Genomic DNA, 27,933 nt, shown 5'->3' with positions numbered 1-27,933 from the left:
GCGGCCGCCTGCGCGGACGCGACGGCGGGCGGGCGGGCAGCGGGCCCCGCGCTGCCTCCCCGCCCCGGCCCTTCCTCCGGCCTCCCGCCCCGCCGCGCCGGGGGCTGCCGCCGCCCCCTCCCCGCGCTAGGAAGGCGCGGGGTTGCCGCCCGCAGCGCGCAGGCAGCGCGTCCTCCCGCCCGGAAGCGGCCCAGAAGGGGCCTGGGCGGCGGCCGCGCCCGCGGCGCGATGGCGGGTGGCTGCGGCGTGTGGCTCGGGGACGCGGTAAGGCGGCGGGGAGCGGGGCGGCGAGGCTGGGGACGGGGCGGGGGTTGACGCGTGTCCCGCCGCAGGTGGAGCGGGTGCCGTGCCCCTACGACGTCCATCACCGCGTCCCGCGGGCGTCCCTGGAGAGGCACGCCGCCGCCTGCCGCCTCCGCAGGATGGGCTACTCCGCCGAGGAGCAGGTGGGCCGAGCGGGCCGGGCCGAGCGGGGCCGGGCGGGGCGCGGCGGCCGCGGGGCCCTGACCCAGCCGCTTGGTCCCGCAGGCCGAGATGTACGACTGCAGCTTCTTCTACCGAAACCTGCAGGTTCCCAGCGTCGCCATGGGTGAGCGGCGGCGGGGCGCTGCCCGGGGGGGCCGAGGGGAGACCCTGGGGGGGCAGGGGCTAAGGGGGGACCCCCAGAGGAGCCAGGGGATGGGGCTGAGGGGAGATCCCCGGGGGGGGGGGCAGGGGCTAAGGGGAGACCTTCGGGAGGGTAGAAGATGATGGGCTGAGGTGGGACCCCCGGGGAGGGCAGGGGCAGGGGCTAAAGGGAGACCCCTGGGGGTGTAGAAGATGATGGGCTGAGGTGGGACCCCTGGGGGGGGGCTGAGGGGAGGCCGCCCGTGGGGGCAGAGGATGAGGGGCAGGGGCTGAGTGAAGATCCCAGGGGGGGCACACAATGAGAGGCAGGGGCTGAGGGGAGACCCCCAGGGGGGGCAGAGAATGAGGGGTAGGGGCTGAGGGGAGATCCCTTGGGGGGGGACCCCTGGAGGAGCCAGGGGATGGGGCTGAGAAGAGATCCCTGGGGGGGGTACAGAATGAGGGACTGAGGTGGGACCCCCAGTGGGGGGCAGGGGCTGAGGGGAGACCCCCGGGGGGAGGGGCAGAGGATGGGGTCGAAGGAGGACCCCGTGGGGCAGAGTCCAGGGCCTCGCCAGCCGTAAACTCTCCAAGGCCTCTTCGAAAAGTGTTTTCATCACGTAGGTTTGTTTTGTCGCCGTCATGCTTTGCCTTAATTTACAGCCGTTGTGCTTGTGTCGCTGTGTAATTCTGCTCTGTAGGTCGCTTGGCTGTTTTCATCTTAAAATCCAAGGAGGATCTTGTTTTTCTTCTTAGGTTATTTTCTAGCTTCTTCCTGTGTTCTTTTTGCATCAGGTGCAGAAAGCGTGCCAAAATGCATGCTTAGAAGGTGGAAAAATTGGCCCTAGATTTTGGGGTTATAGCAGTGGTACAGAATAGAGTTGTAATATACATACGTTTATTTTTCTATATCCTTGCTAACCTAGAAACCTTTCTTTTCTTTTTTTTTCTACTCCCTCTCAGTTAAAATACAGAATAGATTAAAATTATATTTTCAGTTCAGACCTTCCCTTCTGCAAAAATAAAACTACAATGCTCTGTAACATACCATAAATCTCATAATTGAGGTTGGGGGATAAAGACTAACTCTACTAAGTACCTGATATAAAAGTTCTGTGATATTTTTGTCTTCTCTGTGTCCAGATAAAGATCTGCAGTTTCACATTCTGAAGCAAGCTAGAGCTCAAAGTGCAAAAGAAGGTGGCAGCTACAGCGAAGGTAAGTAGTAAGCAGATACTGAGACAACTCTGTCAGCTCTCGTGTGGAGAGCTGCTCTTGTCTCACCCCTAACAGCTTCCTTGATTCCACTTGTGAACTGCTATGAGGAATTTTAAAAATTTATTTTTAACATTCCTTCCCTTGTATATTGTGGACCATAACTACTTTCTCTGCTCGGGGCAGCTGGATAAGAGAATTTGAGTCTTTTGTGCTCACGCCTCTAGTTCTATTCAGGACTGGAAAATTGGCACTACAAAGTTCAGGAGTCCCTTAAAGCACTAGTCCTTCACTTTCCATCCTCCTACCTACACTGTACTTTCTGCCTGCATTTTCTGATACTGTCTCCAGCCTTGTTCTGCATGTGATGGGTGGGGAGGAAAATGAGGACTGCTTTTTGTTTTGTTTAAGGATTAATTGTCAGATATCAGCTATGTGTGCTTGTCCAGCACTGCTCAGATCAAAGACCAGACAACGCCTGTATTATTGTTACTATGTTGAATTGTTTCAAGACTCATCCTAAGAAGTTGTATAATAAATATGCTGATACATCTGCAAATATGTTGTTGTCCTTTGCCACTGCTCTCAGCTCATTAGTTCCTTTGTGTTTCGTTTTTCATTGGGTTTTGTGCCCAGTCTGAGGAGTAGGTTAAGTCTCAGCTGTGCTTCTCTTTGAGAGTAGAAAAGACTGAGTAGAAAAGCAGGGCTACTTACAGAAACCACCGCAGAGCTGCAGCGTATGGTTTGACAGTTGCAACACCTGAAAGATACAGCATTTACTGTCTGTAGTCTTAGAGTTTGGTAAACACATATGTGCAAAAGGAAAAGTGCATTTGTTCTCCTTTCTTGCCTTGACAGTGAAATGCAGCAGCGCTGGCTCAGGCATAGGTTTTTGTGTTGTCTTTGTTTCTCCGGCATAGCGGATGGAGGCTCATCGGACAGTTGCTTGGGAAGGTGCTTTCCTGTGATGGGCACTGTGTTTGGAGCACGTCAGGTGTGTTTTCTCTGGAGACAAGTGGTAACTCATTAATTTGACACGAGCACATCCAAGTAGGGGAGAAACAGATAAACCCTTTATGAAGTGGTTGCATTGCAAAGGCACATCAGTGAGCTCCTAGATGCCAGTATTTGTCATCCAGTTTTCACTGCAAGCTTGCATTTCTCTGAAGAGAGCACTAAAACAGTGTGGAGTGCTTTTCATTGTGGCATCTTGGTCTGTTCTAAGATTTACTGACTTGGAAGTGTTTGTTTAATATAAAGTCTTCGGCAACAGAAACAAATGGAAAACATTTTTCATTGTAAATTTCCATTTGACTAACTGTACCAAAGCAAGTGATTTTCTTTCTTTGTTTTTAGAAAATTTGAACCATATGTAGAATATTAGAGTATTAGAATAGCTATATAAGGGGGCAGCAAGGCTGGTCTTCATCACAAGTTGTGGAATTCTTGTGAAACCGCAAGCACGTAACTACTGAGGCACATTCATGGGCTTCTGTGACCCTGCAAGGACAGTGTGTTTTAAAAATAAAAGTCTGGTGTTTAAATATGTTAGTTCAGATTAGAAAAGTTCTGGTTCAGGTTCCAAGCCCAGTAATGAGGAAATCTTGTATGTTAGGTTTGTTGTGGTAAATTGCATTTGTGGTGGCTTCTTTTCTTTGGTGTCTTCAGTGAAAGCAGGGTGTGAAAGATTGCCCGGGTTTCCGTTAAGTGCTGAATAATCTAGAGGAGCAGTAGCGTTGCTGCTGTGAGGGCTGCTGCCTGCACCCTGTCTCAGGTGTCAGCTCTGCTGCCTCCCTGGAGACGCTCCTCAGTGTGGGGTTGTGCCTTGCGGGAGAGAAGGTTGGGTCATGGGGAGCGGGGTTGTGCAGGTCAGGTCAGTGGCCACAGGGTGGGGAAATTTGAGTGTTCTCAAGTACAGTGCTTTTCTGCAGGCAGTGCCCTAGCGTGCTGCATCCTGTATCTTCAGGGAAGTCGCTTTGCTGCTGTTGCAGGGGTTGAGAATGGATTTATTGTTTGTCTGGAGGATGTGTGTTTTGATTGGGGCCTGGGAAGACTGAGTACTGGGCTGGTCATTCAGGGAAAGAAGAGTGTGCAGGCAGCATGTTTTGTTTGCAGAACTTCAGTTATCTGAATGAGTCTGGAGCGTCTTTAAAGTGCCTTTGTAGCCCTTTTAGCTATCAGTGCCTGTGGCAGTCTGTTACAAAAGCTCTGCAGGGAAAGTGACAATGGGAGTGAGACCGATTTGCACAGTGCCCAGTTATCTGGTCTCCTAGAAGCTTTCATTCTTGTTGGCAGATCAACAGGTATTTTGCAGCTAGTACTTTACAGAAAATTTTAGGAGTGAAAGACAAACCCACAAGTTAGAGCTGCAGCCTCCTCTCTCTTGCTTTGGCTTGTAAGCCCAGAGCTGAAACCGATGGGACAATACAGAGCATCCTTTTGATCCAACCTCATACGTTCCCTTTTTATCCTTTCAAATTAAGAAGGATAAAACTTCTTACAGATACGTACAGGAAGGATGAAAACAACATGGATGTTTACTGTATTGTTTGTTTGTTTGAGCTTCTCACCATTTTCCTGTATAATTATGCTAGTTTACTAATAACAGCTGTCTGTTCCCCTCCAGGGTCTTACTCAGTACTGCCTGTAGAAGTTCCTCAAAACCACAAGCGTTTCATCTGTGACCTGACTCAAGCTGATCGCCTTGCTCTTTATGATTATGTTGTTGAGGAAACAAAGAAACAGAGGTCTAAATCCCAAATCACGGAAAATGACAGCGACCTGTTTGTGGATTTAGCAGCGAAAATCACTCAAGGTTTGAAGAATGGTCTGTTGTTGAATTTATGGCTCGGAGCTTTCACTTTGTGCAGTTAGATGAGTTCTGTTGAAAGCCAAACAGAACTGCTTCTGCTATTCTTACTTTGAAAAGCACACTGTTCTTGAAAGCCATAAGGAAGACCTGGCATCAGAAGACACTGGTCTGGTGGCCTTTATGTTGTTTTCCTTCTGAGAAAGCCTGGGTGCTCTGCTCTTGGCACAGCCATTGTGTGGATCTTAGTGGGTGGATCTTTTGTCTTTCCTGCAGCTGGCTTCAGGTTGCTGAATGTTGCCAGCTTTGTGCATCCTGGAACAGTATTTGTTGTAACAGATGATGAGATTAAAGATCACTTAAGATTAAAAGCCAAACAAGAAAGGTTGGCAGTCGTGGGATGGAGCTCGTGAGCAATACACAGATGGGTGTGTTGGGCCGAGGCCTCTCGTCCCTGTTGAGCCATGCTGGTTTGTAACTATACCAAGCGCAACATCAGCATCTGTGTGATCCTGTGGGCCCTGCTATGCCTGGGAGGTAGGAGATAGTGTCTGTCATCTCGGTAATCTGGCTTTCTGAATCTGTGTGTCATATTGTAATACTGGCTTTGATACAAGGCCTGTGTTTTGTAGACATTTGGCCAAATCACAAGCACGTATATTGGTTTGGATCACTGTCAGGAGACTGAGGTCATGTAACAACATTTGCTTGGTGGCTTTTTAGTCTTGTGCAAACAGCTAGCAAGAAGGTTGGAGAGGAAGCTATTGCTGAGTTCGTAATGGTTACTGAATACTGGAGAAACTTCAGAAGGAACACAGCAGCTTTTATGTTTCGGACTTACTACTAAAGCACCAGACTTGCATACCTGCATGTGCTAATGTCCTGCTGGTGACCATTTGTTTTACTTCCAATTTTTTGCTAGATGATAGTCAGAAAGGTCCAAAGTCCCATCTTGAAATTCTGGCTGAAATGCGAGACTACAAAAGGCGGCGGCAGTCCTACAGGGCTAAGAATGTTCATATAACCAAGAAGTCTTACACGGAGGTGAGTATCTGAAGAGAAAGCTGTATTGGTTTGGGGGATTTTTTTGGACAAAAGTGCTTATTTTATATCAGCATAAACAATGATGTACCCTTTTAGACGAGGAAAATGTGTGTTTTTTCCGCTGCCTTAGAGTTGCAAACTACAGAGGAATCTTGTTTTGGTTTGTTGCAGCAGGGTACAAATAACAGGAGCATTTCTGACTATTAAATTTTGAATGTGAAAATACAAGGAAGATAGTAGTTTACTGTCTGTTGTAAACTGATGATATTAAATTTATGCTGAAATGACTGTTTCTGCCAGTAAGACTTTTCATCGATACATCTGATGTGTAGGGTTTTGGGGAAGTTTTTTTTGAGACATATACCTTCTGCTGTCTGGTTGCTAGTTGAGGCTGCTACCATGACATCCTGCTTCTTTTGTTTGTTTTCAATATGCCTTAATCACCAGGTGATTCGGGATGTGATTGGTGTGCACATGGAAGAACTCAGCCATCACTGGCAGGAGGAGAGCAAGTTGGATAATGCAGAGATATGCGAAGGAGGGAAGCCAAAATCTTCGGGAAGGTGTGTCACAGCTGGCAAATTCCTCAGGGGTGGCTGCAGCCTGACAGCCTGTAACATTATCCCATGACCTCTTTCTAATAGCACATACCAACCTTGGCTGAGGCATATACACAGTTTATTTCATACTAATTCTGTTAAGGTCTTGCTTGAGAAGCTCTGTCTGCGTGAAAGATAGATAGAGAAAAATGAATTATTAACTCTCAGGGGTAAGGAGGTAAGTTGCAAGTGATCCAGGTCAACGGGTGCTTTGTGGTGGAGCTGGGGAATGAGTATCTCTCCCTCTGTGTCCGGATGCTCACGTATGTGGTAGCTGGGGACAGAACCACACTCAAAGATACACGTACGCAGTTTCTTCCCCTTCCCTACCACATGACAGGAAATGCTGTGGTAGACGTGACATAAGATACCTCGGAGAAGAGGTATCGCTGTGCATGCCGCTGCGCTGACTGGGAGCGTGGTTTACGTACACCTATTTCTTCCCATGTCAAGCAACACTGCACACCCTTCCAAACATTTGTCTCCGAAATAAAAATGGGATCATGACCTCGTGATAGTCTGTTTCTCCTTCTTCAGGAGATCTGTGCGATTAAAATGTTGTTGAAACAAACTAAAAGGCGACCCTCGAGGTGTTTGTTTTCAGCACTGAGATGTAGGTGAATGGAAAGACCGTACAGGAGACCAGGCTTGCTGCGTTCTCCCACTGCAGGTAGCAGCTGAAGGCAGGTGGTTGAAGAGTTAACGAGTGAAGGCAAAACAGAGGCGGTGAGACTGAGGGGCAGTGGTGGTGAGAAGTAACTGGATTAAATAGCGTGCTGAGATGTGCAGGTGTAAGAATCACAGAATAGTAGGGGTTGGAAGGGACCTCTGTGGGTCATCAAGTCCAACCCTCCTGCCGAAGCAGGGTCACCTACAGCAGGCTGCACAGGACCTTGTCCAGGCGGGTCTTGAATATCTCCAGAGAAGGAGACTCCACAACCTCCCTGGGCAGCCTGTTCCAGGGCTCCGTCACCCTCAGAGGGAAGAAGTTCTTCCTCATTTTCAGACGGAACTTCCTATGCTTCAGTTTGTGCCCATTGCCCCTTGTCCTGTCGCTGGGCACCACTGAAAAGAGCTTGGCCCCATCCTCCTGACACCCACCCTTCAGATATTTGTAAGCATTTATTAGGTCCCCTCGCAGCCTTCTCTTCTTCAGGCTGAACAAGCCCAGTTTCCTCAACCTCTCCTCGTAGGGGAGATGTTCCAGTCCCCTCATCATCCGCGTAGCCCTAGAGTGTGGACTCAGGGCCTCTTTTGGGAGTTACTGTTTTTCTTGGGGAGACAGGCTTAATAAAAGATACATCCTCTGTCTTACGCTGTTAGTAGTTATTATATTACAAAACCAGTACTGAAGTTATTACAAAACCAGTACTGACAACAATAGTGACTGTGAAAATATTGACTAAAACCAGTAACCTTTTTTTCAGAAGGGAAGACAGGCGGTCAGCTTCAGTGGACTCGCGGCAGTCTGGAGGAAGCTGTAAGGATACTGAACGCGCCAGGCACAGGAGAGAGAGCAGTAGGAGTCCAAATAAACGAAAAAGGAGTCGTGAAAGAGGCAAAGACAGAGATTCTCGGAGAAAAAGAGAGAGGTGAGTGTAAAGAGTGTCAGCTGACTCCTGCTTCTAATCAGGCAGCCGTAGCCATTGCCTTCGACAATTTGGTGCAGAGGATTAGAGTACACAGTCCAGTTGAAAAGCCAGGCTAATCCCGTATACAGTGTAAGGAGCCAGTGGCGTGAGGCTACTGATACTGAACAGAACTTGCTGTGAAATCATCAGCTGTGATCCAGACTGCAGAATTTACTCTCACACCTGAAAGGTGACGCTTTCAACGGCACGCTACGGGATTAGCGCAGTGCTGCCACGGGCTGTTTTACTCCTTGACCAATGTGTGCATGGGGGGACTACTGTCCACTTAACCAGTGAAGTGTGCTTGTCGTGTCTGATGCTGGGTTTCGCTCTAGTTTGCACTGGAACTTAATAAATAGGATTATTTGTTTCACTAATATGTATATACATACAATCACTTGACTAGCTTTTCAGGGTAGATGTTTCAAAACAATGCTGTTGCTCTTCAGTAGTTCTGGACATATTTTTAGGCAAAAGAAAACAAATTTAAGCCACACCTTCTAATACCATCAGCCAGGGCACATTTGCATCTGCAAGACCATTATACAGCAATGCCGTTCATCCTAAACTAATTGCCACTATGGCGCTGCATGACAAGGCTTTGATTAAAACACCATGAGAAATAAACTGTCTTAAAGTAGTTTCTTTCCTTAGGAGAGGACATGACTACGTTTTAGGAGAGCTTTCCCTCTTCTAAGTCTTCCGCCCCCACTTCAGATTCCGTCAGTCTGAGCCTAACAGCACACACAATGTTTGTGTTTTTGTTTCAGGGATGAAGACAAATACCACAGCCATAAAAGAAGAAAGTAGAAACAAGAACCTCATTATTTTATTTGTTGTCTGTTCAGAAAATTACTTGCACAGGAGCTATCGTTACTGCTGTTGTGCCAGGTAACACTGTGTACATAATATTGGTGTTGATTCACAGCTGTGCTTGGAGACAAAAATGAAATGGTTAAGGCTTGTCAGGATGGAAGTGGTGTATATTGGCAAATGTGTAAATGTGTAACCCTAATGCACCTATTAATAAATTATATATTATATATTATATAATAAATTATGTTGATCTCTCATCTATTTGAGCTTAATCTGACAAAGATGAAGAATGAAACCTGAGAGAGACTGTACTGATTTGCCTTCCTGGCCCACAGTTAGTATCCAACAGGTGGATGTAGAACAGAGCTAATCTGTGGAGACTAGGGTCAATTACACATGTGAAAGGCGTGAAGAAAGCCCCCTCCTGCCCTCCCACCTGGCATTGTCACCTCTGGGAGCGGTGCTGCAGAAAGACAGCACTTACTGCCTAGTTACAGCATGTGCCACAGGTGAGAGGGCAGATTTCAGAGTTCTCCAGCAGGCTAAAATATCTTCAGCTGCAGCCAGTGGTAAAAGGACAGCAACGGCAACATTACTGTTCACAGGCTCATGCTCAAAGACATGTAGGACCAGTGTCATCTGGCAAAGATGATGAGAATGTAGCTCTCCACAGAAACTAGTAAGGAGGTACCAAGGACACTTGTAATATTGCTGATTGCCATTCTCAAACACTGGGTGCATCCCCAGTTCAAGAAAGATGAGGAGCTACTGGAGAGAGTCCAGCGGAGGGCTGCAAGGATGGTGAGGGGACTAGAACATCTCTCCTATGAGGAGAGGCTGAGGGAGCTGGGCTTGTTCAGCCTGAAGAAGAGAAGGCTGAGAGGGGACCTAATAGATGCTTACAGATATCTGAAGGGTGGGTGTCAGGAGGATGGGGCAAAGCTCTTTTCAGTGGTGCCCAGCGACAGGACAAGGGGCAATGGGCACAAACTGAAGCACAGGAAGTTCTGTCTGAATATGAGGAAGAACTTCTTCCCTCTGAGGGTGACAGAGCACTGGAACAGGCTGCTCAGGGAGGTGGTGGAGTCTCCTTCTCTGGAGATATTCAAGACCCGCCTGGACAAGGTCCTCTACAACCTACTGTAGGTGACCCTGCTTCGGCAGGAGGGTTGGACCAGATGACCCACAGAGGTCCCTTCCAACCCCGAACATTCTGTGATTCCGTGATACCCATTTTCTTCCAAAAATAACTAGGAGCAGTTCCCATCCTGTGAACTAACACAGTTAGAGGTTGATAAAATAGTAAGACTTAAGACATGCAGGTACACATCAAGGGTGTGCAGGAGGATTCCACTTAACTTCAGTGAGATCTTTTTTTAATATCACTATCTAGTCCTGTTAATCTACTAATCTACACAATCTACTACAGCAAGGTCAGTCACTGTCAGCCAAGCTTGTTACACCAACGAAGCAGCAAAATACAGAACAAGGTTGCAGATCCATCTTTCCTGCAATACTTTCTTCTGTTACATCGAGTTGCCAGGAGAGGGCACTCCATGTACTCCTGGGTTTGGCCTTGTCAGTCAGTGCGATCTCTCCTGCTTTACTGTAGCCACTAGCATGCTGTTTCTTACCTCAGACGTTTCTGCAATTAAGTGTCATCTGTCACTAAATACTTGGTCTAGTTCCAATTGATTTAGACTTCTGTACCTACTACGGCTGTTCAACTCAAAACCAAACTGAACTCTGTCAGACTTTTCCTCACCTGCCTGACAAATGCGGCAGCTTTTCCTGTCAGAAAACAAGACATATTTTAAAACAGATACTTAATTAGATGAGTGCATCTAGGAATGGAAAAGGATATTTAAGTTCTGAAAGGATCCTAATTAGAAGGAAAACAATATGGAACCACTGCGGTCCTTTCTCGAGTTGATGTTTCTTCTGACGGCTCAGCCACAGGGCTCTCCTGCAGTTCTGTTGAGTAAGGCCTGGTAAAACTATTCGTTTAATAGAGCTGGTTCCTGCAGACAAGGTAGTCCAAAGACAAGCTGTATTTGTGTAAGAGTCAAAGTCAGTGCTATCCAGAAGTGCAATGAGAAATGTACCAATTAATTAGAGCTGTCCAGTCTTCTCTAAATTTAATTGTCTTTTACTTCTTTGCTTACAATCACTTATGAAGTGTTGGTAGGAAGATCCATAAGAAAATACATTTTACTCAGTATAAACACGAGTGAAGGTACTGCTCCCTAGGTGTGAGCATCAGTATTTGAGAGGCGGGAGAACAACATAACCGGGCATTCAGTTAACCTCCACCGAAGGGCGATTTCAAGCGTGGGATAAAGAGAGGGAAGTGCCAGAGAAGAGGGTCTTCTGGTATTGCAATGTGCAAATAACAGTCCTCTGAACACAAATTTTCTTGCATGTATTTATTCCCTTTCTTCCCCCTCTCACCTGGTGCTGAAGGGGGTAGGCTTGATCAAAGCTGTGTTGAGGGCTGGGTCAGAAAGTTTCTGAGCAGCACCATGCCAGCTTGCTGGTCCCTGGAAAGGAATAAACCACATGTTTTAGAACACCACTGACATGGTAAATCCTAGTGTAAAAATGAGTGGGAGTTTTATCACTGAGAGCTGGGTTGAAGACACTGTCATTTTCGTACATTCCTAATGCTAATTCTAGCAGGAATATACTCAGTATCTTGATGGATCCTTTCCTCCATCTGGTAAAATTTACGAGGTTTTGACACTGAATTTTGTGGGCACAAGACTTCACCTAATCAGTATCGGAGATGAGATTTTCACCTGTAGCAGTCAGCAGCATGAATTAGGCCTAGTCAGCAGAGCTGTTAGCACAAGCCTGTGCATTCCAAGTTTTTGCTGTTGTAAAAGCTGACAAAAATCCGATCAGCCATCTGTCTAAAGCACCACAGCAGTGTTGGGGTGCTCAAGAAAAAAGGTAGCCACACTATGCAAATACCCTCTTGATCATCACGAGGTGCAGGAGTCCAGAAGTATTCAGAACACACAAGCTGCAAGCACCAACGATGGTGACGGCACATCACAAAATGGCAGCGCACTTCGAAAGGACCGATCGTCAACGGGGTGTCCTCTACCCAATCCTCTGAGAAGGACACCTAATACTAATACCAGAGTCTTAGGACACCTAGTAACACTGGGGGGGTAACTAAGACTCTGGTTGAAGCAAGGGGGAACCTCCTGGCCCTACCTCAGCGTTTGGGACCATCTCACCAACACCCAGAGCACTGGAGGGCACTCGGGGACCCCAAAATCCTGCACTAGGACCTGCACAGCACAGCTGGTACTGCTGCACTGGCCTGCCTGGCTTTTCTCCTGGACTGCACCCTTCAAGTCCTTGCAGAAAAGGGAAGTCATCTAATCTGTAAACTTGCATATATCTGTGATTAAAGTGTTTTGGTATCAAAATCCATGTAGCCTTCATACTGCCATTTGGTCTTATCTGACTGAAAGGCGAGCGTATGACATACAGGCTCATCAGACACTAACAGCACACAGAGCGCCTGAGATCCTGCAAGGCCTCAAACCCAACACAGAGATTCCCAAGTCCATATTCCATAGCACGTACAGAGATATACAAACGCCGAGGCGGCTGGTACACTGCGCGCAGTCCCACTAATCCCACCTGCCCCAGAGCGCACTGTGCGCTGCGCTGCGCAGCAGTAAGCCCTTCGATACCACACTAATAAGGTGCGGCAGATAATTAACCTTGCCTTGATGTACGAGAGATGTGTCATTCACAGAGGTTCATCGTTTGCTTACAAACTACTTGATGGAGTCAAGAGGCGAGAATGGGGTTGCCTCTTCATTATGGAGCAAGCCAAAGATGGCACGGGAGCACAGGACAGACCTGACCGTGGCTGCTGTCGATAGCCAGGCAGTCGTTTCCCCTTCAGCCTGCACATCTGCCGCTGTGAAGAACTGCCTCAGTTCAGGGCTTACGGACGAGACTGACACCAAGCTATAAACCAACCTCTGCGCAAGCAGAAAGAGAACAGACTAGAAGCGTACCCAGGCACCCCAACTTGGTACGAATACCGAAATAAGATGAACTACTCAGGTGGAACTGTCCTGCCTTTGTCCTTTACAGCCACTGAAGGCAACAAACACAGAGATCATTCCAAGAAGGACAATCTACCATAGCTAATGCTGCAAAAATTGAAGAGCCGAACCATTTAAGACCAAGTACATACTAAATGTTTTCTCAAGAAAATTTCTAGGGAGAAGTAATTCAGCAGAAACATGATAGAAACTTCAGGCTTCAAGTGGGAACTCCCAATTTCTCTCTCTGATTTACGGTCTATGTTAAATCAAAAGAGCAGCCCCTAAGATGCCACTGGTTCCAATACCAGTAATATGTAGATGATACACACCTGTATATAGTTGCTTCCTACAGTAATATGCAGATGATACAAACCTGTATATAACTGCTTCCTACAGGGAAAATTACACCACCAGGTAGTGACTTCAATATTTCAAAGAAAGATAGAGAAATAACAATTTATCGTTTAACAGTTCAAACCTCAGTGTTGACCACCTAACAAGAAATAACTATGTACACTTTTGATACAACCTTAGTCAACCTTCACCCCTGTCATGATGGCTATACCCAAAGTGAGGACAGATTATTCAGCTGAAATTAAAGGTTTATGGAGAACCCAGGGGTGATCCACACGTTAAAATTCCATGCACCAATCTTTACTTACGCTTGTTCTTTAATGCTGTGGAGGAATGCTTCAGTTTTCTCCTCTGGTATCTCTCCATCAATACGGGCCAAATAGGAGTAGAGGAACGAGAACGTTTCGAAGGGCACGCGAGCCGCTCCACCTTCGGGGTCGCTCGTTAAGATTTCGCAGGCATGTTTCACTGAACTCAGCAAGGACTGCAGGGGGTGGGGGGTCAGTCAAGAAATGAAAGGAACAGTATCAGAGCCGTGAACATCCTTCGCACACCATGACAAAATCCCCACTGTAAGCCACTGAAAGTGAGTGTAAATGAGGGGAAGGCTTTATCATCCTTACCTAGCTTTCCACCCCAAAGTTACCCTCCAGTGCAGGTGCAGGGATGAAAACAATTATGAATTTCTAGTAGAAAGAGCAGTAAAAAATACCAGAATCCCATGATATTTAAAGATTGCACGGGGTAGTCTGAGCCCCACCTCCATGTGGCCAAATTGCTCTGTTCTGGTACCGTCAAAGCTCAGACGTCGCAGTACCTAGCTGTATGTATGCACGGGTATGTGTGTATATATATTATCTCAACAGATCTAAATGAATTCTCAGCAGCAAAGACAGACATATCTACAAAACCCAGAAAATTCACACGGTTTAGATTATTTTTTACTATGACATAATATTATATTAATTTTTAGGAATGCTGATACTTACTGTTTTCCTTACTTGTATGCAAAATCCATTTTAGTAGTTAGTAAAAAAAGCACTGAGGCAAAAACATTTGAAGAATGTTTCAGTTTAGTCAAAGCCAAATAACACCCGAATTCCCTTTAGCACAGACATGCCTCAAAGTATTAATTCCAAACATACTTTTCTCTAAAAACTTCTTTATTCAATACGTTGTCTATAACCTGGTGCCCTATCCAGCTGAGCTACACAGGAAAACGTGTGGAAAAACTCAGCATGGAGCTTTGCTGAGTCAAAGACTGGTTGGATGCCATTAAAGCAAGCAAACAAAATAAGCCCCACACAGGGCTTTTTTAATCCAAGTAGTAATATTTTTGCTATCACTTTTTCAAAATTTATCCTTACCTCTTCATTAAGAAGCAAGCAATGACTTTGTAAAAAAGTAAGTACTTCGTAAGAGTAGAACAGCAATATTTAAAATAAATGCCGTATCTGTTCAAGAACACCAGCCAAAGAAGTGTCATTTTACAATCCTTTTACCAGTTTTAGTTCACGTAGTTCCTGCCCTGGGAGGCCTCTCTGGGGAGAGAGAGGCAGCTGCCTGCCTGCCCGACGGCAGGCTCTACCCGCCGCAGTTCGCTACCCCTCCGCTGCCGTTCCGGCTCCTGCCACCCCAGCCTGCCACCGTCTCTCTCTCGCGGCGCAGCAAAGTTACTCACAGCGATTTCACCACCTTTGAAAGACAACTTAACAGGCTGCCCGCGTGGCCTTTTCTCCAAGGCTGCATAAACCCCCCAGTGCTTTACAGAAAGATGCTTCAGATGACTGGTGTTCTCAAGAAGTTCACACTTGCCTACTCTCATACCTCACCCGTGAGACCCTATTCAACCACGAACACAATTTACAGCTGCAGGAAGTGAATGTAAATTTCTCGTGTGCGTCTTCCTCTCTGGTTTAGGAAACTGAAGCATAGGTTTCATTATATAGAGCTGAAACCAAATCATTCACTTAATATCTGAAAGGATGGATAGATGGAGGCAAATTCAGTCTGTCTAGCTCCATCAGAACAATGTTCCCGCAACTGTTTTTGTTTTGATTTCTTTTTTTTAAATAAGTAATGTTGCTGCTACTTTCTTTAAATGAAGAGCCCAAACTACCAAATCATGTTGGGAAGGGGACGGGAATCAGTAAATACACAGCTGAAATGAATAAATATATACACACACACACACACAATTGCATCGCCAGGCCAGGTCAACATTCAGGGCTACCAGATATTGCAACATTCTCAAAATACTATTTAATATGTATTTTCTCTTTAGTACCCCTTCTTCCATACTGCAGAAATCGTTAAAAGTATTATACTACATAACCACATCATCTTAGTGCACTTTATAATCTCTCATTCTGTTGAAATGCTCTGCTGAGATTTTATTACTGATATTAAAAGAATTAAATGTAGATTTAGTAACATTAACTGCTTCTGTGAAAATTTAATTGACTATGCAATCAATTAAAAATTGAAGTTCTAATTTCTCCCTCCCGTTCTCCCCCACGGATGTTCACACTGATGCTGTAAGCATCGTTCCTTTTCTCTCACGGTCCAAGCTCCCTGTGGACACGCTTGCCCTTCTCCTGCCATCTCAGTAAACTGGGGACACAGCCTTCTTTCTGGTTAAGCTCCTCTGACCAAAAGCTGATGGGGAACAGGAGTAAACACGCAAGCTGCTTTGCCAGCTGCTGCAAAAGCAATCACCATTTCCCAAAGTCCATTTGCATTCCTTGTTCTGTGGTCTACCTCACACATGACCATATATGACTGTCTGCGTTTGGACATGAGGGCTCCTGCTGTGAACGTACCCCGCCGAGCACGCTGCACCCGAGGGCCAGAACCTTCATCCACTCTGCCTCCTCGTCGAAGTCATCCAGCTGCAGGATAGCTTTCAGCTGCTCCTCAGGCAAGCCCAAGTGCTTCCATTTTTCCTTCAGTTCTGCAACATTCACCATGCCTTTGGGAGAAAGCTTTAAACGAAATCATGGTACTACAATAAGAACTCCAAAAACCAAACCGAAACTAAGAACACAGTCCCTCCCCAAAGTGCATCAAGCACTTGACTGTCTCCCCAGCCATCTCCAACACGTCAGCACACCTCCGTAGCATCGTGCATTTGACAAAGGCCGGTTTGTACCTGTTTGTGCAAGATTTTAAGGAGTCCTGGGGTCAAACCAGCATCCGTTTTCTCTGTTGCCAAAGGCATTTCAATCCTCTCCTTCACAGGAAGGGGCTCACCTCTTGACCATGCTGAGAAATACCTAAGCAATGGGAACAGCAACACACTTCAGTGCGCACGGCCATTACAAGCTGCACAGGAGGGAACGCTCTCGCCGTTCGGTGAATGTGTCCGCACGCTCCCGAGCAGGAGCGGCAGCACTCGGCACGCCGTCTGCCCACACTGGTCCTGTCTCCCCATGCCCAGATGCCACCTTTCTTTTTAGTGGAAACCACAATCTTTCAACTTTACACACCCCCTTTGACAATGCACTGATAATTCTTAAGGCATTTAATTTATTTTGTGCAGGATATACTCAGCCCTCGTTGGCAGAGAGTGATTTATTAACATCAGAGTGTGCTCGCAAACTGAAGCACAGGCTTTTCTCCATTTGACTGACGGGCACCTGAGGGCTCACTTGTTTAACATTCCCCTCACACACTACCCAAAAAGCACAACAGGCTATTTCCACTGCAACTCTCATCAGCATTTCTGCTATTTCTGTCCACTCCAAAATGAAATTTAAGAACAGAGCAGAAAGGGAATCAGATGCACATCCTTTTAATTATAAGGCTGCCATTGCCTTAAGAGCGACCATCTCTGCCATAACTGGCCAGCAATATGAACCGGGCACGAAAAACTTTGTTTTCATTCAGTCAGCGGCAGGTCTAACCTAAGGGTTTCTTCCACTCGTCCTCCCTCACCTGCCCTGGTGACCCACGTCATGCCCAGGCTACCCCACGCCATGCAAAGACTCGCCACAGCGCACAGCGAGCAGCAGCGCAGGACTGACCGAGGGTGACTGTATAGAAGCAGGCGCAGGGGACGTATGTACCCGGAACACCGGGGCTGTGTTTCTGCCAGATCCGCTTCCTCACCCGATCATTCACAGGGACAAGCACGACAACACCAGCAGCGTGCGTGAAACCACCGCCCTGCTCTGCCTGGCGCGGCTCCCAGGTCCCGATCTTGCCCCAGGACCGGTGCCCTCGCACCGGAGCGCGTCCCAGAGAGGGGTGCGCGGGCAGCAGCGGCCGCCTGCCCACCGGGTTTTTTTCCTTTTTAACAGACAAGCCAGACTCCAGCCTGGCATTAACAGCCTCCCCTCCCTCATGTACGCAACACAGACGTTTTTAATCCCCCCAGCTAAGAACATTTCACAGACACCTTTCAAGAGCTTGTCCACACAAACCATAAGACAGGAAAAAATGATAGTGAGAGGTTGAGGTAAAAGAAAAAAAGAAAAGAAGTTAAAGAAGAAGAAACATTTAAATATCTTAAAACAACTTTATGATGAGAGATTTATCATGTGGACTATCACCCAGAAGTCACAACTTTTCAGGCTCTTTTCCTATTTCAGTAACATTTAAGGAGATTCACAGAATCACAGAATGTTTGGGGTTGGAAGGGACCTCTGTGGGTCATCTAGTCCAACCCCCCTGCCGAAGCAGGGTCACCTACAGCAGGCTGCACAGGACCTTGTCCAGGTGGGTCTTGAATATCTCCAGAGAAGGAGACTCCACAACCTCCCTGGGCAGCCTGGTCCAGGGCTCCATCACCCTCAGAGGGAAGAAGTTCTTCCTCATGTTCAGATGGAACTTCCTGTGCTTCAGTCTGTGCCCATTGCCCCTTGTCCTGTCACTGGGCACCACTGAAAAGAGTCTGGCCCCATCCTCCTGACACCCACCCTTCAGATATTTATAGGCATTTATAAGGTCCCCTCTCAGCCTTCTCTTCTTCGGGCTGAACAAGCCCAGCTCCCTCAGCCTCTCCTTGTAGAAGAGATGCTCCAGTCCCCTCACCATCCTCATAGCCCTCTGCTGGACTCTCTCCAGCAGCTCCTCATCTTTCTTGAACTGGGGAGCCCAGAACTGGACACAGTACTCCCGATGGGGCCTCACTAGGGCAGAGTAGAGGGGAAGGAGAACCTCCCTCGACCTGCTGGCCACACTCTTCCTAATATATCCCAGGGTCCCGTTAGCTTTCTTAGCAGCCAGGGCACACTGCTGGCTCATGGTCAACCTCCTTAGTTTTGTTCCTAGAAACAGCAATAATAATAACGACGACAAAACCTAGGCAAGCTTAAGAATCAGAAAGCTATTCCTAGATTTGCTTTAAATTCCAAGAACTGAATTAAGTCTCACATGAGAGGAAAAAAAAAAAAGCTTTGGTGTTTTAAGGTCTTAAAGGACGTCTTTGGTCTTAAGGGACAGAACAATTAACAACAACAAAAAATTAAGATGCATTCTTCTATATGGAAATCAAACTATTCCAGAAATAGGCCAGTCCTAGACCTCAATGAAACAGAAAATAAATCAAATACTACACTATTTTTACAAGGCTCACATGCTGCATTAATGCACAGAAGCATACAGGCAATACACAAGCTGGTTTAACATGCAAGCCAGCTCCACCGTACAATACAGAGGAGCAGTGAGATCTTGTGGGTCCATACACACGGTGCTACGTCGTTACGTGAACATCCTACTTACGCGGCTGCCCACTGCAAAACATCACGAGGCTGAGTCCTAACAGCAGCTTTGGTAAATTGCTTCAGGATATCGGGTAGCTCAGGGGGGATTTTGATCTGCTGAGCACAAAACATGGTTTCTGGAAGAGGCATGGTCTGTTCACGTTCAGGACCTGGAAGAAATAGTAATAAGAGCAGTTCACAGATGCAGAATGTGAATGAAAAACTGCGTGTGCATATAAGGGGGAACAACGCTCACACCCAAGCTCCCTCCCGTGCTACTCGACTGCTGGGGCTGCTGCAGAACTGACAAACTCAAGAGCACTGCGAGTCTCTAAAAACCTTGAAATCCATGGCAACATCAAGCAAATGACTGGAGCTTGGACACCAACCACAGCTCCGGGTAAGGAGAACTACTACTTCAACTGGCATCTTTAGATAGTTTTAAACTGGTTTTTCTCCTCCAACCTACCACAACACGAATTTGCAAAGCAGGCAGCCCGGACAAATCACACCACCCTTGCCAAGGTGAAAGCTAGCTGTGTTGACAACTCACTACTGCAAGCCAAGGAGAACCCTATCATTTTCATACAGAAGTGAGAGTGTGTAGATTGCAGAGTTTCTCGTATGCTTACACATCAAAAAAACCCTGCAGCAAAAAGTTACTAATTTGTGCTCCTGCCAGGCTTTACATCAAAAAATTACAGCGATGAACAACACACTTGCATATACTGCAACTAAGCACTGCACTTTGCTCGCACAGCTCTACAGGTCTTATTTAGGATGTAACTCACTTGCTGCAAGGAATCTTGTTCCCCAGGATCCCAAAGAAGGGACAGATACAGGCTATTTTACGGCCCTTATCCTATTATAGCATCTGAGTGCATTTGGTGGGAAATCTGGGCACTCCTCTCATCACTTAATGGACAAACTACAGCCTACTTCAGTTGGTTCAGCAACAAGAGCTGAAAACGCGTCAGCTCCTTGCACAAGGGAAGAACTGAAAGCAGCGGCATCAAGAAAGGAATCAATGTAACAGCATCCTTTACCCCTTTAGATTTTTTTAAGACGAAAATAAGAGTATCTGGCAGGGTGCTTTCTCCCCCTATCACGTGAATTTTCCTCTACTGGAAAAAGAATTTAAAGTCAGCGATAGAGGAGTAGGACCGCTGTGACTCCAGGCTCCTCTGAAGATTCACCCATACTCAGAACTTTGCTTCTGGAGAAACGCAGACAGGGTGCAGCGTCTTCATTACTCCAGCACAGCAAATCTGCATCAGGGGCAGACTTCAGGGCGCGCATTTAATTACCTGGCTGGTCACGCACTTTCAGCGATGATTCAAAACCGCAGCTCCAGCCAAGGGTCTGAACCCAAAGGCAAAAAGTTGGGGATTTGAGGATAAGCTAGAGAACAGAAAAGCCTTGAGGACAGTGCGCGTGTGCCCTTGGGAAGCAGCCAAAGAAAATAATAAAAACCTAATTGGAAAAGAAAACGGCGGGGGGGGAACCCCGAGCCCTGCTTTCCCGCAGTAAGCCATCGGCCGCCCAGCCGCGGCGAGGCTGAGGCGGGCCAGGGCCGCTGCAGGCCGCCCGGCCCAAGCCCCCGCTCCAGCCGGGCCGCCCATGGCCGCGTCCCGGAGGGTTTCGGGCACCTCCGCGAGGGGAGGCTCCGCGCCGGGCTGCGGGCAGAGCCGGCCGGGCCGCGCTCCGTACCCCAAGGCGGGCCGCTCCCGCCGCACCCCAGGCCCTCACCTCCCTCCCTCACCGCCTCTTCGCTTCTCCGCTGGCGCGTCCAAAAGCAGCCCCAGGGGCGCCGGTACAGTGGTGCCCGCAGGCCCAGCGCCCGCCCTGCCGTCCCCCAGCGGCCTCCCCGCCGGTGCCCGCGGCCCGGCGCCTCACCCGCCCCGCTCCGCGGCCCCGCTGCCCGGGCAACGCTGGCGAGGCGGAGGCGGCTGCCGCCCGCGCCGCGCGGAGCTCCGGCAATGCCCGTTTTCTACAAACAACCCGAAGGCGGGGCTGCGAGGGGCCCTGTCCCGCCGAAGCCCTGGAGGGGGAAGGCGGGACCCCCGCCCCTCCGCCGCGGGCAGAGGCAGCGCCCGAGGTCCCCTCAGCGGCGGGCTCTGCCCCGCCTGCCGCCTCGCCCCGGGCGGGGAGGGCACACCGGTGGGACGGGCTGCCGGGGAAAGTGGCGTCCCCAGCCCTGCAGGCGTTCAAATGTAGATGTGGCACCTGGGGAGAGCGGTGAGCAGGCAGGGTGGTGACGGGCTGACGGCTGGACTTGATGATCTTAGAGGTCTTTTCCCACCTGAATGACTCTGTGACTGGAGCCAGCGCCTCTCGCTCCACGTTATGTCCCCCCAGCTGAACACGCAAGGCCATGCAGGGCAACGACAAAAGAGGGGGTCTCTGGAGAAGAGAAAGCACGCGTTTGAACGACTGCGTAATCCTTTGTGACATGCCAGCACTCCGCACAGGGCAGGGGCCAAGGGCTGGGCCTCGAAATACTTCACAGAACCCCACAGCTACACGAAAACAGTGACCGATGTACCGTGACACACCTGTTCTTCAGAGGGGTAACAGCTCTGAAACAATTAAGAACACTACGGCCAAAAAACCACCTGTAGCAAACATCATCCTGAGGGGGTTTGCAGAATGGAATTAGATTAATTTCACACTGCAGTTTTTCAAAGGTGTCTAGGGATGACAGGTGAACAGCAAAAGTTTCGTATTCTTACTCATGCACAGTCCTTAGACACACTTGGAACTATCCTAAAAATGCTCAAAAAGTAAACGGCATACCCTCAACTCTTCCAGCTGTTTGGTCCAGTGCGGCGAAATCCTGCATAAAGCTGCCAGGCCGTGTTACGACAAACAGCAGCATGTAGGGGGAACGTTTTATTTCATGAAAAACTATGTATTCTTAAAACATGTTATTTTATACGAATTGCAAACTGGTGCAAAAAGCAAAAGGCTAAAACTTTCATGAGAGTGAAAAACAAGTGAAAAACAGGAGACCAATTAATCGCATGCTGCTCCAGAGCACGTCTAATCTATAAAGGCATGACTAAATCTTCATATAAATGCTTACACATAACAAAAATGAACAGGACATGCTGCCCCTCTGGGGGTATGCTGCTTGCCCTGTGCCGAAAGAGGAGCGTGGGCACAGCTCTCCCCTCCCCTCCGACCCCAACTGCCCAGAGACCACCACCTATTTAACTGCGGGGAGGGGACAGGGTGACAAAAATTGCCTGTTACAGGAGTTACCATCCTTTCTCTGCAGCCTCCTGGTTTATAACCCGAACCAGATGTGCTGCACATTTTCTACTTGTTACTCCTGTGTTAGCAGTACACAAAGTACAGTATGTGCATAACTACTCATGTTGTTTTAAGTTTGGCATATTGGAATATCGAGTCCTTTTTAAGGAATCATTTATACTTCAGGGAACTAATACTTTTAGCTAAAAGCAGCATGCTCTTCACTTATAGTTACATTTGAGCCTCTGCTTAAAGATTACTGTAATTCATGGATATGAAAGGAAGACGACTAAGACAGCATGACAAATAAAAAAGAGTGGAATAACCATGAGGTAGTTGGTGAGTAAAATTAAGATCAACAGGTAGGCAAGGGAGGGAGGCTTCAGCTTCGGTTTCAAGGGCTGGCAGTGTGACAACCATTGCAAATTACAGGCAGGTTAATGCAAGATTGTTTAAGGAAACTGGCGATTACACAGGTAAGCAATCTGGCTGTTAGGTCAACAAATCCCTTCCAATGAGGAAGAAAAAGAGATGACAGAAAGGCACAGTGAGAGGGACGTTGATGGGTCACGTTGAGAGTCTTGGCCCAAAGTTAAAGATAGTAAGGCCTAAACAATTTCTGTTAAGAAAAAGCCGATCAAGCTCTACAAAAACACAGATGGTAGATAGAGGAGGGTAGATTCAGTGAAAGAAGTAACTTGGATTCTTCCCTAGACACGAGGACTTCGCCCATGCGTTTTACCAATTACTCTGTTATGTAAAGCGCATTTAAAAGTATATCCTTGGACATAATTGCTGCTTTATAGCAGCACTGCCCGATTTCAGCTTAGAAGTTCTGGTGCTGCTTCCATGACTCCTGGAAAATAATATTCCATCTGTACTCCATTATAATGCAGCAGTATTTTTAGATTCAGCACTGTTTTGGTTTCGGCTGCCGCCGGCAACAAAAGTGCCACGCGGCCGCCCCTCCCCCCGCCAGCGTGCGGAGGAGAATGGAAAGAAAGAGGCAGAAACTGGTGGGTCGGGATAAGGGCAGTTTAACAGAACAGCAAGCAGAGGGAACAGTAACAACAACGATACAGATAAGGAGAAAACACGACAAAAACAGAGCCGCTCTCTCGGACCGCACCGGCGCCGCGCGCTCCCAAGCCGCGAGAGAGTTCCCGCCGCACCGCCCCCCCCCCCCCCCACCACCGGAACCCAGCGTGACGGCACATGGTATGGAATACCCGGATCTGTTTGGCCAGGTAGGGTCAGCCCCCACCCCCCAGCTGTGCCCCTTCCTGAAATCCGGTGAAAACTAACCCTGTCCTGGCCAAACCCAGGACATTATCCACCCCTTATTCCATACCATCTACGTCATGTCCAGGTCTCCCATTGTCCAGTTGATCACCACCACTTCTCCTGTCTCCAGATATCATTCCCTTAGTCTATGGATCATCACTCTAAAGTGTCCGTTAAGTTCATTTAATCCATGACTTCAGGCTCCATCTGTCGTAATGGTCTTCCGTGGCAGGAGAGGTGATGTGTGGTGATGGGCGGTCACTTGCTGCATCTGGAGCTCACGGCTGATGTATCTGGTGCGGCCCGTGCCCACATTCTGCAGGAGATGTTGATCTTGATGAAGTTGCTGGATGCCAGTTGTTGAAAACCAGGTCCAGTTCCATCATCGCTGTGCTCTGCTAGGTTTTCATCGAGAAAAGTCCATCCTTCTTTAATCTGGACGATTCTTACTATGCTACTACTGGTATAACATATAACAATTATAACAGTGATAACAGACAGTGACAGGGTTATTTAACAATTAACTTTGTACAATTTATTTATGGACTATTCTCGCCCAAAATCAAATCCCCATGAGGTACACATTGGACTTCCCCATCCTTCCGCATTACCCACCAGGTACACCCACGTCCTTGAGCAAAAGCAATCCCCCAGACGGGCTTGCCTTTGCCCGAGGCAGGACTAACCCAAACCGTCTTCCCCAACATGTTCTGCATGTGCACTACAGGAACTTTATCCCCTTCTACAGGGCGCTGAGGTTTTGACTGTGCAGGACCAGCCCAGTTGGTGGACCCTCTGGTGTTAACCAACCAGGTGGCCTTTGCTAACTGGGTATCCCAGTTTTTGAAAGTCCCACCCCCCATTGCCCTCAAAGTGGTTTTTAGGCAGCCCATTGTAACGTTCGATCTTTCCAGAGGCTGGTGCATGGTAGGGGCTGTGATACACCCACTCAATACCGTGTTCTTTGGCCCAGCTGTCTATGAGGCTGTTGCGAAAGTGAGTCCCGTTGTCCGACTCAGTTCTCTCGGGAGTGCCATGTCGCCACAGGACTTGTTTTTCCAGGCCCAGGATGGTATTCCGGGCGGTGGCATGGGGCACAGGGTAGGTTTCCAGCCATCCGGTGGTGGCCTCCACCATTGTGAGTACATAGCGCTTGCCTTGGCGGGTTTGTGGCAGTGTGATGTAGTCAATCTGCCAAGCCTCCCTGTATTTATATTTTAGCCATCGTCCTCCATACCACTGAGGCTTTACCCGCTTGGCTTGCTTGATTGCAGCACATGTCTCACATTCATGGATAACCTGTGCGATAGTGTCCATGGTCAAGTCCACCCCTCGGTCACGAGCCCATCTGTATGTCGCGTCTCTTCCTTGGTGGCCCGAGGTGTCTTGGGCCCACCGAGCTATAAACAGTTCACCCTTATGTTGCCAGTCCAGATCCACCTGAGCCACTTCAATCTTAGCAGCCTGATCTACCTGGTGGTTGTTTTGATGTTCTTCAGTGGCCCGACTCTTAGGGACGTGGGCGTCCACGTGATGGACTTTTACAGCCAACTGCTCTAGCCGGGTAGCAATATCTTGCCACAATGCGGCAGCCCAGATAGGTTTGCCTCTGCGCTGCCAGTTGTTCTTCTTCCATTGCTGCAGCCACCCCCACAAGGCATTGGCCACCATCCAAGAGTCGGTGTAAAGATAGAGCACTGGCCACTTCTCTCGACTGGCAATGTCTAAAGCCAGCTGGATGGCTTTCACCTCTGCAAACTGGCTGGACTCACCATCTCCCTCGGCAGTTTCCGCGACCTGTCGTGTAGGGCTCCATACAGCAGCCTTCCACCTCCGCTGCTTCCCCACAATGCGACAGGACCCATCCGTGAACAGGGCACACTGTTTCTTATCTTCTGGCAGCTGGTTATACAGTGGGGCCTCTTCAGCACGTGTCACCTCCTCCTCTGGCGATGCTCCAAAATCTTTGCCTTCTGGCCAGTCCATGATTACCTCCAGAATTCCTGGGCGACTGGGGTTTCCCATTCGGGCGCGCTGGGTGATCAGAGCGACCCACTTACTCCACGTAGCATCGGTGGCATGATGCGTGGAGGGGACCCTCTCTTTGAACATCCAGCCCAGGACAGGCAATCGTGGAGCTAGGAGGAGCTGTGCTTCAGTGCCGACCACTTCTGAAGCGGCTCGAATGCCTTCATATGCTGCCAGAATCTCTTTTTCAGTGGGAGTATAGCGGGCCTCGGATCCTTTGTATCCCCGGCTCCAGAACCCCAGGGGTCGACCTCGAGTCCCCCCTGGTGCTTTCTGCCAGAGACTCCAGGTTGGGCCATTCTCCCCGGCTGCGGTGTAGAGCACGTTCTTAACATCTTGCCCTGACCAGACTGGACCAAGGGCTATGGCATGAACTATCTCCCGTTTAATCTGTTCAAATGCCTGTCGTTGCTCAGGGCCCCATTCAAAATCATTCTTCTTCCGGGTCACGTGGTACAGAGGACTCACAATTTGGCTGTAATTTGGGATGTGCATCCTCCAAAAACCCACAACACCCAGGAAGGCCTGTGCTTCCTTTTTGCTGCTTGGTGGAGACATAGCTGCTATTTTGTTGATGACATCCATTGGGATTTGACGGCGCCCATCCTGCCATTTTATTCCCAAAAACTGGATCTCTTGCGCAGGTCCCTTGACTTTACTTCGCTTAATGGCGAAACCGGCTTTCAGAAGGATCTGAACTATTTTCTCCCCTTTCTCAAAAACCTCCTCCGCTGTGTCGCCCCATATAATGATGTCGTCGATGTACTGCAGATGTTCTGGAGCTTCACCTTTTTCCAGTGCAGTCTGGATTAGTCCATGGCAAATGGTGGGACTGTGTTTCCACCCCTGGGGCAGTCGATTCCAGGTGTACTGGATGCCCCTCCAGGTGAAAGCAAACTGTGGCCTGCACTCTGCTGCCAAAGGGATGGAGAAGAATGCATTAGCGATGTCAATTGTAGCATACCACTTGGCTGCCTTTGACTCCAGCTGATATTGAAGTTCTAGCATGTCTGGCACGGCAGCACTTAGCGGTGGTGTGACTTCATTCAGGCCACGGTAGTCTATTGTCAGTCTCCACTCTCCAGTAGATTTTCTCACTGGCCATATGGGACTATTAAAGGGTGAGCGAGTTTTGCTGATCACTCCTTGACTCTCCAGCTGGCGGATCAGCTGATGAATGGGGAGAAGGGAGTCTCGGTTAGTACGATACTGTCGCCGGTGCACCGTTGTGGTCGCGATTGGCACCTGTTGTTCTTCAACCCTCAGCAACCCCACAACGGAAGGATCCTCCGAGAGACCAGGCAAAATGGACAGCTGTTTAATTTCTTCCGTCTCCACAGCAGCTATGCCAAAAGCCCACCGATATCCCTTTGGGTCCTTGAAATACCCTCTCCTAAGATAGTCTATCCCAAGGATGCACGGAGCCTCGGGGCCGGTTACAATGGGGTGCTTCTGCCAGTCCTGCCCAGTGAGGCTCACTTCAGCCTCCAGTACACTCAGCTCTTGGGACCCCCCTGTCACGCCAGAAATGCAAATGGACTCTGACCCTTTGAACTCTGATGGCATTAAAGTACACTGTGCACCAGTGTCCACTAGAGCTTTATACTCTTGTGGATCTGACGTGCCAGGCCACCAAATCCACACCGTCCAATAAACACGGTTGTCCCTTTCCTCCACCTGGCTGGAGGCAGGGCCCCTCTAATCCTCGTCAGAGAATTTGCTGCTCACCTGCTGTAAAAATGACTTGGAGGTCCCCTCCAGAGGATCGGAATCAAGGTCAAACTGTCTACCTGGTCTGGAGAGCTGGCTGCTGGAAACTGGAGCAGCATTTTTCCTAACAGAGTCCCCTTTTGTGATTGTTTTACCTCGCAACTCACGTACTTGTGCCTCTAGACTTGAGGTGGGTTTTCCATCCCACTTCCTCATGTCCTCTCCGTGGTCACGCAGGTAAAACCACAGGGTGCTCCGGGGTGTATAGCCTCTGTATTCCCTCTCCTGAGCAGGGAAACGCTTGCCCCTAATAGCTGAGACACTGGCCTGTACAGGTGGGGAGTAGGACCTACTCTCTTTCATTTGCTGGACCTCCCGGGCCAGTTTCTCCACAGCTGAGACAAGGGAGGAAGAGAGACTTTCCTCATATTGCCGGAGTCTGACAGCCACCTCATCCACTGTTGGTGCCTCTTTACCTTTCCAGTTTACAACTGCCAGTGAGCTGGCATATGAGGAGGGTGCGCTCTGCACAAGCTTCCTCCACATGAATTGTGAGCACTGGAGTTCATCTGGGTCTGTAGGTACCTGCTCATCGTCTGTGTCACAGTAAACCAGCTCCCGCACAGCTAATTCCCTCAAGTACTGAATACCCCTTTCCATGTTGGTCCACTTGCCAGGACAGCATACAAAATCATCACTGAAGGGGTACCTCTCCCTCACGCCTGACAGAAGTCTCCTCCAGAGGCTGAGGACTTGTTCCTTTTCCCCAATGGCTTTGTCAATGCCCCCGTCCCTGGCCAG

The 27,933-nt window shown here is 48.6% G+C and overlaps 2 protein-coding genes across 7 annotated transcripts; one reads left to right on the top strand and one right to left on the bottom strand.

The window, feature by feature from the left end:
* The first annotated feature begins 159 nt into the window (after positions 1–159).
* SNRNP48 (small nuclear ribonucleoprotein U11/U12 subunit 48) lies at positions 160–8,977 on the top strand. Of its 2 annotated transcripts, none has more exons than XM_075417091.1 (9): positions 160–264; positions 333–446; positions 529–589; positions 1,750–1,824; positions 4,448–4,636; positions 5,553–5,674; positions 6,122–6,237; positions 7,704–7,865; positions 8,675–8,977. In XM_075417091.1, exons 1-9 carry the CDS (start codon positions 229–231, stop codon positions 8,712–8,714), a joined length of 915 nt encoding a protein of 304 aa, XP_075273206.1. In that variant the 5' UTR covers positions 160–228; the 3' UTR covers positions 8,715–8,977. The 2 variants fall into 2 exon arrangements, with proteins under 2 accessions (XP_075273206.1, XP_075273205.1); XM_075417090.1 differs by having other exon boundaries at positions 7,701–7,865.
* ROPN1L (rhophilin associated tail protein 1 like) lies at positions 8,921–20,943 on the bottom strand. 5 transcript variants are annotated; one of them, XM_075417093.1, is made up of 7 exons: positions 20,752–20,943; positions 20,163–20,256; positions 18,875–19,025; positions 16,302–16,425; positions 15,973–16,134; positions 13,459–13,634; positions 8,921–11,260 (listed from the first exon to the last, which is right to left on the bottom strand). In XM_075417093.1, exons 3-7 carry the CDS (start codon positions 19,003–19,005, stop codon positions 11,197–11,199), a joined length of 657 nt encoding a protein of 218 aa, XP_075273208.1. In that variant the 5' UTR covers positions 19,006–19,025; positions 20,163–20,256; positions 20,752–20,943; the 3' UTR covers positions 8,921–11,196. The 5 variants fall into 5 exon arrangements, with proteins under 5 accessions (XP_075273208.1, XP_075273207.1, XP_075273211.1 ...); XM_075417092.1 differs by lacking the exon at positions 20,752–20,943 and adding an exon at positions 20,605–20,745; XM_075417096.1 differs by lacking the exon at positions 20,163–20,256.
* Positions 20,944–27,933: the final 6,990 nt, after the last annotated feature.

The sequence above is a fragment of the Opisthocomus hoazin genome, chromosome 3, assembly GCF_030867145.1.
Source record: "Opisthocomus hoazin isolate bOpiHoa1 chromosome 3, bOpiHoa1.hap1, whole genome shotgun sequence".
Lineage (NCBI taxonomy): Eukaryota > Metazoa > Chordata > Aves > Opisthocomiformes > Opisthocomidae > Opisthocomus > Opisthocomus hoazin.
The sequence above is the reverse complement of the archived record's forward strand: the minus strand, read 5'-3'. Positions and strand labels throughout refer to the sequence as shown.